At 42.6% G+C, this 13,531-nt stretch overlaps 1 protein-coding gene across 1 annotated transcript in view; it reads left to right on the top strand.

Moving 5' to 3' along the window:
- Positions 1–13,531, top strand: part of LOC309563872 (uncharacterized protein) — a gene marked incomplete at its 3' end in the record, with an annotated part of 52,917 nt that overhangs the window by 37,435 nt on the left and 1,951 nt on the right. Inside the window, exon 5 of the mRNA XM_082268508.1 lies at positions 2,337–2,459. Within this exon, the coding sequence (XP_082124634.1) occupies positions 2,337–2,459 (123 nt within the window). The remainder of the gene's footprint in view (positions 1–2,336; positions 2,460–13,531) is intronic.

Raw genomic sequence — 13,531 nt, 5'->3', positions numbered from 1 at the left:
GTTCGCTGAACACACAAACAAATGGGGCGCTCGGCGGGAAGTTCGCCCTCTGATGAGTGCCCCATAATGCACTGCGCTGTTGCAGTGCATTGATTGCTGATGATTAGCCAAAGCATGCACCTGACCTGTATGCTTTGGCCAATCACAGCACAATATCCTGTCAGAGCCATGATTGGCCAAAGAAAGGGTGCCTTTTAGCCAATCTTGGCTAAGGGGATAAGTCCACGCCCCACACTATATAAGGCTCCTGTTGACACGGCAGCCGTGTATCATGTGTGATAGTAGAGGTTAGGCAGGTAGTTAGTGGATAGGGTGCTGAGTTAGTTTAGTGTAGTCAGCAGTGGCGGCTGGTGCTCAAATTTTTTTTTTTTGGGGGGGGGGGGCACAAACAGAAAAAATCGAATAGGCATTGCTTTGCGTCAAAAAACATGGCAAAAAATTGCATGACTTTGAGGTCACAAACGTGTGAAAGGGGCCTTCAGTAATCAAAGTATAGTGTGCCCCCCTTTCAATGCAGAGTTACCATAGCATGCCACCATCAATGCAGAGTTACCACATCATGCCACCATCAGTGCAGAGTTACCACAGCATGCCACCATCAATGCAGAGTTACTACAGCGTGCCCCCATCAATGCAGAGTTACCACATCATGCCACCATCAATGCAGAGTTACCACAGCATGCCACCATCAATGCAGAGTTACCACAGCATGCCACCATCAATGCAGAGTTACTACAGCATGCCCCCATCAATGCAGAGTTACCACATCATGCCACCATCAATGCAGAGTTACCACAGCATGCCACCATCAATGCAGTGACCAGCGTGCGTGCCCCCTTCAATGCAGTGTGCCCCCCCCAGTGCACTTACCTGGAGCGCTGGTAGTCAGTGTAGTGTACAGGCTTACTCCACTTTTATATTGTATAAATATGTTGTAGTCCTAGGTCCCCTCTTGGTGCTCCCTAAGTTTTGTGCCTCTGTCACTTATAGTTCATGAGCAGTGCCATGCCAAGCGGACCAAGATTTTCCATAGAAACCAATGTTAAAGACAGGGGGCAGTGCCATGCCAAGCTGACCAATATTTCCCTTAGATGTCAATGAGTACTGAAATCTGAAAATTAGTCTAGGCAGGAAGAGGGGGCAGTAAGGGGGGGGGGGGGGTGAAAGTGCCCTGTATTTAAGTGATTAAGCGGAACCCTATGACAGAATTAGATAAAAAATAAAAAAAATGGCATGTGAACCCCCCAAAATCTATACCAGGCCCTTTGGGTCTGTTACAGATTTTAATGGGAACTCCACGCCAAAATTAAAAACAAAAAAACAGTGTGGGGTCCCCACCAAAATCCATACCAGACCCTTATTTGAGCATGTAGCCTGGCAAGCCCCCCCCCCTCCTGAACCATACAAGGTCACTTGCCCTCAACATGGGGAGGGTGCCTTGAGATGTCCCCCCAAAGCACCTTGTCCCCATGTTTATGGGGGCAAGGGCCTCTTCCCCACAACCCTGGGCTGTGATTGTCAGGGTCTGTGGGCGGGGGGCTTATCGGAATCTGGAAGCCCCCTTTAACAAGGGGGCCCCCAGATCCCACCCCCCCATGTGAATAGGTATCGGGTACATCGTATCGGGTATCGGGTACATCGGGTCCGCCGGTCACACGCACGGACTCCTTGGTGAACGAGCCCGCTATTGGCTCACAAGCCGGTGACAGGCTAGTGACGTTTATATACGTCACTTTGCCTGGCCGGGGCTGACCGCCGCAGTATATTTACTTGTGGCGGTCGCCAAGCGGTTAAATTGTAAATCAAATATATATTTTAAATCAATTTGTTTTTTTTTTTACAATAAAATTATGTAGGCGGATTTCTGCTAGTCACGGTCTGTGTCATGCCCCTCCAGCCTTTGTCTTGGAATAACAGGGAGATGAAGCCTTCATTAATCTACATGTAAAACCCTGCCCAAATTGTGTTTAGCTGGTTAGTGGGCATGATGACGGAGGAAGGGAGTGGGCAGTCATTTACCACAATGTATATGCCCACACGTGTAGTCACATGGGCTGCTCTGATGTGATAGGGAGGAAATACTCTTCATAGAAATTCACTAAAAATTGAGCATGTGCAGAGTTGCCACCACAGCTTCAAAATCCTTAGCTGCATTAGCTGCACAGAAGATGGAGATGAGGTGAGTAAGAACAGCATGTAATACAGCATTTATTGATAGTTTTATTTTATGTGGCTTTAGTGACCCCTAAACACCTAATTCTAACCCTAAAAATTAATGTTTAAGTTTAATAGGGGTAACTACTGAATTTTTGATGGACTTGTTTTTGTATTTACAGAATGGTATTTACGTAATTCTCGCTCTTCTGCTTATAACGAATGTGCTGCTGTCCTTCGTTACCCTTATGATCTCTGTTTTTGGATGCCGGACCCTTACCGAAGCAAATTCAACTGCCCCCCAGGTAAGAGACATATGGAGCATGAGGCACTGGCTTAAGATTGTGAATGGTGTATATGTTTCAGGTAGGTTTCTTACCTGCACATAATGAGGGGCTCCAGGGTTTATGACTAATAGGAACAGGACTTTTTAAGATTCTGAGAGAACAAAAAGTTTTTTCTGAGGCTTTGTAGAGCTATGATATAAAGAGATATTTCCGCGCTAAAAAATGATAAAGGTAAAATAATTATAAATAGTAAAAGCAGCTAGCACAAAATCAACTAACATAGTGATCCATAAACATAATAATCCTAAAAGTGCAGCTCTATAAGTGAATTGAAAATTTTAAACTCTGAAAAATTTGTGAAAAGACAAATGAATAATCCACAAAGTAATATGAGGGTAGTGTCCAAGATAAATGATGAATAAAGTCCCAAAAAAGATGGTGCAAGTACAAATAAATCCAAGTGCAAGATACTGTGGAGAACACTCCTTCCAGTGACACCCAGGGAAAAGTGCAAGATGGGGACACCTCCGTGCACAAGTATTATAAGCAGCTTACCAGAACTCCATGGCTACTCAAATGAATGAGAAAGCCTCTCAGAGCAAGAAGATATATATCAATATAATCGGTGGATGTCAAACAAAGTAGATGGCACTTCTTGATTACTCCGTTATGAGCAAATAGATATATAGGGGGAAATAAAGACAGAGGACCATAGCGTAATCCCGTAAAACATATAATCGGTGGATGTCAAACAAAGTACTGTATTTTCTGGCGTATAAGACTACTTTTGAACCTCAAAAAAATATCCCAAAAGTGGGGGGTCGTCTTATACGCCGATTATAATATCTCCAAGGTAACCTAAGTATAAGTATTACTGGTAGATGTAATCTCTCAAGAAGGAATCCTGTACCGGTATACCGTATGTACCGTAGCTTCGGCTACATACAGTGTACCATGCTGAGCCAATGAGGGAGAGCAATGGGACTTTATTCATCATTTATCTTGGACACTACCCTCATATTACTTTGTGGACAAATTTTTCAGAGTTTAAAATTTTCAATTCACTTATAGCGCTGCACTTTTAGGATTATTTTGTAGAGCTATGATTGGAGTGAATTGGTGAGACCTCACTTGGAGTATTGTTCGCAGTACTGGAGGCCATATCTCCAGAAGGATATAGATACTCTAGAGAGAGTTCAGAGAAGAGCTACTAAACTAGTACATGGATTACAGGAAAAAAACTTACCAGGAAAGGTTAAAGGACCTTAACATGTATAGCTTGGAAGAAAGAAGAGACAGAGGGGATATGATAGAAACTTTTAAATACATAAAGGGAATCAACTCGGTAAAGGAGGAGAGCATATTTAAAAGAAGAAAAACTACCACAAGAGGACACAGTTTTAAATTAGAGGGGCAAAGGTTTAGAAGTAATATGAGGAAGTATTACTTTACTGAGAGAGTAGTGGATGCATGGAATAACCTTCCTGCAGAAGTGGTAGCTGCAAATACAGTGAAGGAGTTTAAGCATGCATGGGATAGGCATAAGGCTATCCTTCATATAAGATAGGGCTAGGGACTATTCATAGGATTCAGATATATTGGGCAGACTAGATGGGCCAAATGGTTCTTATCTGCCGACACATTCTATGTTTCTATGAAGCCCCCATATCTAGATCTGCATTGTACCTGGTAGCTAGACTTTAGAATTTAGTTAGTAACTAGGACGAGCAGATGTTTTGTTTGTACAACAAGGCTATAGCAAAAAAACGAAGCCCTCCTGTAGTTGTTGTGTTTTTTGCGTTGATGAAAAAAGTGCAAGACAAATCGCTTGGACTGTTACTGGGTGTCCCCTTCTTGTACATATTTTTTGCTATACCATTTGTGCCTGTCCCGCTTTCCAGTGTTACAGCAACATTAAGGCATTACAGCAACATTAAACCACTCCCCTGTTGTTGTCTTTTCTTAACTCCTTTACGCCCAAGGGTAAAACAAATCTTAATGCCTAATCACAATTTAGCAACTTTGACATGTGTTAGTAAAATTGTACATATCATTACAACTAATTAGTGCATCCAGGTGGATTATACTGCGTTTTTTTTTTTATAGGACAAATTGGGCTTCTATTTGGTAGTAATTGGTTATGGATATCTCCTGAAAACTGGCCCAAAGTAGTAAAGAAAATATATATTTTTTAAATGTAGCTTTATAAAGTATTTCTTGTTACAACTAAAACCTACCACCAAAGAACAACCGACAATAAATTCTCCTGCTCCCAGCGATACCACATATGTGTATGTTATTTATTGTTTGTACCCATAGTACAGTCCAGAAGCAATAGTGAGCATTTTGCTTTTATTTTTTTGTCCTACCTAATACTCACTGTCACAGGTAATTGACACTGATGCTAATTTAATTTTTTTTTTTAAATCCTGCCCAAAGTATACTGACTTTGACCATGACATATGACCAAAATACTAACCCTGGCACTAATCTAACATAAAACCTTAATCTAGGTATTTTTTCTTAATTTTTTATTTTATTATTTATTTATATATTTTTTCTACACACACTTTTTCTTTTTTTTTTTCCCTCTCTGCAAGGAAAGAAAGATACATTGTATCTTTCCTCTCCATTCACAGAGAGAGAAATACAGGGGAGGGCTTCACAATGACTTATCACTGTGGTAGCCAATCAGAGGCTACCACAGTGATTTGGTGACCCAAAATCAGGGGTTCCGGATCCCAATCGCTAGTACGGTGGCCAGGGCTCTCAGTGAGTCCCCACTTTCTGTGCTGGGAGTGCACAATGTGTGGTGCACTCTAAGAACAAAGCTGAATACGCATATATGCAGCCCAATGGAAAAATGCCTAGTGCAGTAGGGCAACACATATGTGTTATATATTGTATCTTTCCTCTCCATTCACAGAGAGAGAAATACAGAAGCGGGCTTCACAATGACTTATCACTGTGGTAGCCAATCAGAGGCTACCACTGTGATTTGGTGACCCAAAATCAGGGGTTCCGGATCCCAATTGTTAGTATGGTGGCCAGGGCTCTCAGTGAGTCCCCAGTTTCTGTGCTGGGAGTGCGCAATGTGTGGTGCACTCTAAGAACAAAGCTGAATACGCATATATGCAGCCCAATGGAAAAATGCCTAGTGCAGTAGGGCCACACATATGTGTTATATATTGTATCTTTCCTCTCCATTCACAGAGCGAGAAATACAGAAGCGGGCTTCACAATGACTTATCACTGTGGTAGCCAATCAGAGGCTACCACAGTGATTTGGTGACCCAAAATCAGGGGTTCCGGATCCCAATTGTTAGTATGGTGGCCAGGGCTCTCAGTGAGACCCCAGTTTCTGTGCTGGGAGTGCGCAATGTGTGGTGCACTCTAAGAACAAAGCTGAATATGCATATATGCAGCCCAATGGAAAAATTACCAGTGCGGTAGGGCCACACATATATGTTACATCGGTAGAAAGGAATTATGGAACTGAGGTGTTAATTGTTCCAAATTATTATATGTAAAAAAATATCAAAATCAAAGGGCTGGGAGAAAAACTATCAGAAGAACAGCTCTAGCATCCAATCAGGTTCAGACAATGTTTGGGTATACTGAGAGCCTGTGGCACCGGCTGTGAGAGTACAATAGCCACAGCGAGATTTATGTCCATCTGCTCTGAGTGCATTGGATAATCTGTTAGATTTCTTTTTGCTCAATACCCATGGTTAAGTCATGTTAGCACTACAAAGACGGTTGGCACCTTAGGGAAAGCTCTCTCTATTCTGGTTTCCTCCAGAGACGACAGCAGGTGACCAAACAATATGATTTACTCAGTTAGGGGCAAATAGTTGCTACCATCCCTATATACTAGCAATTTCATGTTACAATCCTCTAATGGGACTTTGAGGTCAACTAAATAACAAAAAGAATTTGTATTACCTAATGGAGAACATTTCAAGCCTAAACACGGATCCTTTCTTTTATCACTGTTTTATTCACTGTGGACTAGGCAATCTTTTATTGAGTGGGCCCATTTGTATGTTATTTATGGAGTTGGAGTTACAAATTGTCCTACCAAAGGGTCCTCCAGTAGTATAGACCAATGTTTTGTAATAATTTTCCGAATATATATTTATATTTTTTTTTCCCAAACTAAAGTTTCTGGAATAAAAGTAGAGGGAATAGTACATAGTCGAGGGTGGGATATACAAAATCCAGACGGGATACAATGTCAAATCCATATGGTTTCAGCATGTCATGTAACAAGTAATGATAACATAGTATAGAAAATACAAGCCATAGAGGATAAAGAAACAATTGTGCTATATAGTAGCAAGGTATTCTGTACTGAAATACATACTTGGTGGGGCCTACGTAGATTTGGAATATACGCATACAAACATATGTACACACACACACACATCTAGATCTGTGTGTTAAATTGTATAGTTTGGTTTTGTGTTAGACTTTGTTTATGGGTTGGCTATGTCAGATTGGTTATATTTATTCACTTATATATGAAATAGGAATGCTGTCAGTGTTGCCGATGGATCTGTCTTCCTAGGCCCACACACAGCCTTCATGCGTGAGCCCCAGAGGCCAGATCATATCTGTATGATTTGTGAGGTATCTGCATTTTGAGAAAAGGTAGAGCCCTTTAAGGTAAACTTATGTAGTTGGGGGGTTATGTGTGTAGTAGAAGAAAGCCAGAGAAGGGGGTAGGGAAGGTCATGTTGGGGAGGACCAGGAGGTAGAGAGAGGAGAGAGGGAAAGGGAGGGGAGAGTAGAGATAGTATTGTGGTACTTTACCTACATATGAAGGTAAATTGCTTGTAGGTGTATGTATTAAAGTTAGGTGTTCTGTCTCTTGAAGGTTTAGATCCAAAAAATGATTTTGAGTTTCTATGGAACTGAGGTGATATACAAAATTCAATGTGCCGGATTGAGTCTAGTAACATGGGGGAATTCCCATTACTTGGGTATATTCTTCCAATGTTCGGAAATGTATCCAACCTGCCCATGTAGAGGAGAATTTAGAAGGAGAGTCCTTTGCCTCAGATATTAGTTCTTCCATTTCTGCTACCTTGTTTATATGCTTGTACTGGTCAGATATGGAGGGGGTTGTAGAAGAACCCCAAAGTACTGATACGCACATTTTGGTTGCATTTATCATCATAATGGCCAGAGATTTTGCGTAGGAGATAGAGGAGGATAGAGAGTGATGAAGAATATATTGAGCTGGGGTATATTCAAAGGGGTGGGTAGTCACTTGAGTTATTTGTTTATGTGCTTTCGTCCAGAAAGATTGAATGAGTGGGCATTCCCACAAAATATGTAGGAGAGTCCCTTTTGCTTGTTGGCACCTCCAACATCTATCGGGGGCACTTGGGTCAAATTTAAGGAGGAGAGAGAGAGTCCTATACCAATGAGATAAGATTTTATAACTGTTTTCTTGAATGGATACGTTAATAGAGCCTTTGTAAAGATGGTGGTGGATAGGCTCCCAGTTTTCTTCAGTTAGGTGTAGTTGTAGGTTTTTGAGTCCAAGCTATGCTTGCTTTCCCCCCATCCGCATGTTTATCTACCCATAGTGCATCATGGATGTTAGAGATACATCTGTAGAGGGCCAGTTGCAGAACATAGTTTGTCAAAGGGAGTAAGGGGGTCCAACGTGGGAATTCTGCATCGTAAGGATTGAGCGAAGTGCTTAAGCTGCATACAGGTACAAGGATTTAGTAGGGAGTTGGGCCATTGGGTTTTAATGTGGTCAAGCTCAAGAAAAGAATCTGCTTTAAAGAGGTGGTGAAGCCTTAGACCTGAATCCTGTTTTTCTCCAGAGAAGAAGCAATTGGTCATTCCCGGTTGGAAGTCTGGGTTTTTCAGAACAGGTGTCATGGGGCCAGGTGTTTTAGAGATTCCGAGTTTGGAGCATGTTGTTTTGAAACATTGTATAGTTCCGGTACCTTTGGCTGATCCTGGGCGGGTGCACGGGGTGCACCGAGCTGACGCAGATGGGGGCACCGAAGCTGTGTCACTTATTTAATGTAATTCAGGAGCAGCAGCGCTGCCCTGCACTGTCCGCTGCCTCCAGCACTGGTTGCTAGAATCGCCTGCCGCTTGCCATCTAGCAACCAGTGACGTCACGTTATGCAGCCGAGGAGAGGACCCAGCATTCAGAGTGGAGGAGAAAATTGTTCCTCCTCCGTGCCTAGTCAGTTTTGGCTCCACCCACCTCCTCCAGCATGGCTCAGAGGTATGCTGCTGGTGACTGCTAAAGACATGCCAGAAGACTGTGAGAGACTGGGGGAATGTTATATGAGGTAAGTACAGATTCCTGCTATCTTACCTTTATAAATTAATGTTCCCACTGCAGTCTGCTGGGGTCCAAGTGCACAAGTACCAAAGGACAGCATGGTGGGCACCAGGAGTTTAGACCTATAAGCCTCGTTCACACAACACCAGGCTCTGTCAGTCCATCCATCCAGGAGACAGCTCAAGTGGTTTTAATGTGGCCATAAAGAGCTCTGTGGGTGTACTGTCAAGCGGTGGTTGTTCTGTCCTCTAAACAGTAGGGGTGGTGCGTGGACAGATGAAGTGGAATCTGTAGTTGGGTCCTCTGTGACTGTGTGCACTGGACAGGTATGGGGGTAATCTGTGTATAGAGGAGATTATTGCTGTGTTATCAGGAGGCTCCATCCCCCTGACCCCTCCATAACACAGATAGAACATGTAGAGACAGTGTGCAGCAGGAGGGCGGGAGTTGCTGGGGAAGCACAGGGCTCAGCATGTCATCATCACAGCCTAACATCCAACCTTAATTTTATTGTGTTCTAGATAGAGTATGGAGAGCAGTCTTTCTGGTCTTTGCTTCCATTCACTTCCTAGCCTGTGATTCCTGTCCTTTGACCCCACTAGAGGGAGACTTCACCTCACTTCCTGACCATGTAAAGCCAATAGGGGGAGATTTCCTATTTCTGTGACACCACTGGAAGGAGACTTCTCCCCCAAAAAGGAGACTTCTCCCCCCCCCTTCACAATTCCTAACCCTGGGGCAGGAACAGCCATAAAAATATTGTCAGAGGTGTAACCCCTTTCTTGCTGTACTATAAATGTGTTCTTGTCTGTGTCCCCATGTAATATATTTCACATCATCTCCTGTAATATGTCCACAGTCTCTGACCATCTCCTGTAGTATGTCTGCAGTTTTTGTTCCTCTCCTGTAGAAGGTCTGCAGTTTCTGACCCTCTCCTGTAGTATGTCTGCAGTCTCTGACCATCTCCTGTAGTATGTTTGCTGTTTCTAACCATCTCCTGTAGTATGTCTGCAGTCTCTGACCCTCTCCTGTAGTATGTCTGCAGTCTCTGACCCTCTCCTGTAGTATGTCTGTAGTCTCTGACCGTCTCCTGTAGTATGTCTTCAGTCTCTGACTGTCTCCTGTAGTATGTCTGCAGTCTCTGACTGTCTCCTGTAGTATGTCTGCAGTCTCTGACCATCTCCTGTAGTTTGTCTGCAGTCTCTGACCATCTCCTATAGTATGTCTGCAGTCTCTGACCATCTCCTGTAGTATGTTTGATGTCTCTGACGCTCTCCTGTAGTATTTCTGCATTCTCTGACCCTCTCCTGTAGTATGTCTGCAGTCTCTGACCCTCTCCTGTAGTATGTCTGCAGTCTCTGACCCTCTCCTGTAGTATGTCTGCAGTCTCTGACCCTCTCCTGTACTATTTGGGGACCGTGTAATTTTCACCTATGGGGAAGGCGTGGCTGGGGGTGGGGTTGTGGGCGGAGTTGTTGACTTGTGGGTGGAGTCCAGGTGGGGTTGTGGGCGGAGTTGGGTGGGGTTGTGGGTGGGGAAGGTGAGTTCCAGCACATAGTCTCTGAGAAAAAAAGCCCTGGTCGGTCCTATTAGTGGGTGTTCTTGTAGGTCTGTCAGGATATGACAGCGACATAGCCAGGGAATAGTGTTGATGAGTGTGGCAGAGAAGGAGCCTTCTAAGTGAATCCAATCCTTGGTATTGTAGTGGACATTCCAATCTACTATGCGAGCTAAATTACATGCCCAATAGTAGTATTGGATTCCTGGGAGACCTATCCTTCCTTTAGATTTAGATGTGGCAAGTTGGGCATAACTGATTCTTGCACTTCCTTGTTTCCAGAGAAATGTAGTACACAGGTGTTTGTTGGAGCGAATGAATGACGTTGGTAGTTTGATGGCAACCGCTTGAAGGATATATAGTATACGAGGAAGAGTATTCATCTTGAGAATTGCTGCATGCCCAAACCATGAAAAAAAGTGTTTGTTCCAATGTTTAAGATCTTCTTTTATTGCATTGAGAAGCGGAGGATAGTTTTTTGAGTATAATTTGGTTAATTTATTGGGCAATTGTATCCCTAGGTAAGTTATAGCTTCAGACTGCCAGGTAAAGGGAAAGTTTTTGTGACTTTGTTCGACTTGTGTTGGTGATAGAGTTATATTTAGGGCTTGTGACTTGTTGAAGTTGATTTTAAAGTGGGCTATATATTAAAATATATAAGAGATGTAAAAAAATACTGTAAACAACACTCAGACTAGTATAGCTCAGTACTTAGTCACATCCAGCAGCGCTTAATATATCAAACATATATATGATCATATAGTCCTCATAATTGAGTAAGACACTGTCTTTCAGCTTGATTATTGTTCATAACATAGCCGAACAATCCACACTTTAGTGATCCCCGGTGCTTTGATGTATATTCGGTATCAACCTTCACCACGCCATACGTGACCCCTTGAAGAGTGGGCACTCACCAGAAACAATATAAAGATACGCCTGTAAGCATTGGTTGCTTGAACCCTTGACAATCCTGGATATCTCTGCCAATACCAGATGGCCTCCTCATACGTGCTCCAATTAAGGATCAGAACGTGTCATGAAAAATAAAAATGGGGGCACAATAGTGTGATACCGTTTCAAACAAAATTTTATTGAACACACCACTCCAAAGTGAACCCCCCAAATCCAATGTGCTTACATTAAAAAACAAGTACTCAAGCACTGATAATAGTAACCCACTGGTTGTGGCCAGCTCACCGCCGCTGCATGCTCGTTTTCCAGCTGCCTCTGTAGGTGAGATCCGGACCCCGGCCACGACTCCGTAGGGTTACCAGGAAAGCAGCATGCCTGTGTCCTGACGCGTTTCGTCTATTCTGACTTCCACTGAGGACTCAGGCATGCTGTCTGCTGCTTACTTTTTATAGAGAGGGTAATTAGGACCGTTTCCGATGTTTTAGATGTCGCTCCTCCCTCTAGGAGGAGCGCAAACCGTCGCAATTGGCGCCAAATCATTCACTTCCGGTATCCGCGACACCGGAAGTGACGTCTGAAGTAAACAATAGCTCTTAGTAAGGCGTCTCGGCATCACTTCCGCTCCCTGACCGGAAGTGACGATTCCGGAAGTGACGCCAGAGAGAAGCAAACGTCTATGGCCGGATATTGAGCGTCATTTCCGGCCGGGCTGTTACCACGATTACCGCTGCAACTCTTTCCGGTGGGCTGACCCCGGATGTTATTCGCTGATATGCATAAACAAATCGGCGACTGTATGCATAATATCATTGCGCTTACTGCAGCTGGAAATACAATATTAATGTAATTACCACCCGACGATGCTTTTAAATAATGTTATATACCCGGAGCAGTCCTAATTCCCTGAACACTATGTAAATATATATGTAATATTAAATTCATACATATGCAATATTAAATCCATAAGTGCATTCCATATTCATTGATATGTTTCCACATCACCAGAAGTATAATTTATATATATTTCAATCCCCACATAAAAGGTTATGTACGGTAAAATAAACATATTAAGAACGCAATTCTGCTTAAATCTTAAGTCTTAAAAATATAAAAAACGCAATTCTGCTTGGAGTCCACGTTTAAACCATTCGGAGTTAAGGCATTTGTCCGGTATATCCATTCCGTCTCTTTCTTGGATAATTCTCTAATTAACTCCGAATAGTTTAAACGTGGACTTGGATTTAAATTGCTTTTTAAGTAACCATTGAGGGGCTTTTTTCTGTCCCCCCCTCTGTTTTTATTATTATCTTTAATAGCATATATGGATTTTTCTTGCCATTTCTTAATATTTGATTGAGTCATTAACAGCGGATTATCAAGCGTAGAATACCTTTAACATCTTTTACATCTCTGATATTTTATAATATATATTTTTTAATATTTTAGTAAGTTTGATCATGTTTAATGTTTTAGAGGTGATTGGTTATTAATTTTATGTGCCACTGGTATTTTTAAGATCCAAGCAGAATTCCTTTTTTTATATTTTTAAGACTTAAGATTTAAGCAGAATTGCGTTCTTAATATGTTTATTTTACCGTACATAACCTTTTATGTGGGGATTGAAATATATATAAATTATACTTCTGGTGATGTGGAAACATATCAATGAATATGGAATGCACTTATGGATTTAATATTGCATATGTATGAATTTAATATTACATATATATTTACATAGTGTTCAGGGAATTAGGACTGCTCCGGGTATATAACATTATTTAAAAGCATCGTCGGGTGGTAATTACATTAATATTGTATTTCCAGCTGCAGTAAGCGCAATGATATTATGCATACAGTCGCCGATTTGTTTATGCATATCAGCGAATAACATCCGGGGTCAGCCCACCGGAAAGAGTTGCAGCGGTAATCGTGGTAACAGCCCGGCCGGAAATGACGCTCAATATCCGGCCATAGACGTTTGCTTCTCTCTGGCGTCACTTCCGGAATCGTCACTTCCGGTCAGGGAGCGGAAGTGATGCCGAGACGCCTTACTAAGAGCTATTGTTTACTTCAGACGTCACTTCCGGTGTCGCGGATACCGGAAGTGAATGATTTGGCGCCAATTGCGACGGTTTGCGCTCCTCCTAGAGGGAGGAGCGACATCTAAAACATCGGAAACGGTCCTAATTACCCTCTCTATAAAAAGTAAGCAGCAGACAGCATGCCTGAGTCCTCAGTGGAAGTCAGAATAGACGAAACGCGTCAGGACACAGGCATGCTGCTTTCCTGGTAACCCTA

The sequence above is a fragment of the Pelophylax lessonae genome (assembly GCF_965119305.1).
Source record: "Pelophylax lessonae genome assembly, chromosome: 9".
NCBI lineage: Eukaryota > Metazoa > Chordata > Amphibia > Anura > Ranidae > Pelophylax > Pelophylax lessonae.
Note: the sequence above shows the minus strand (reverse complement) of the source record. Positions and strands in the feature narration are given on the sequence as shown.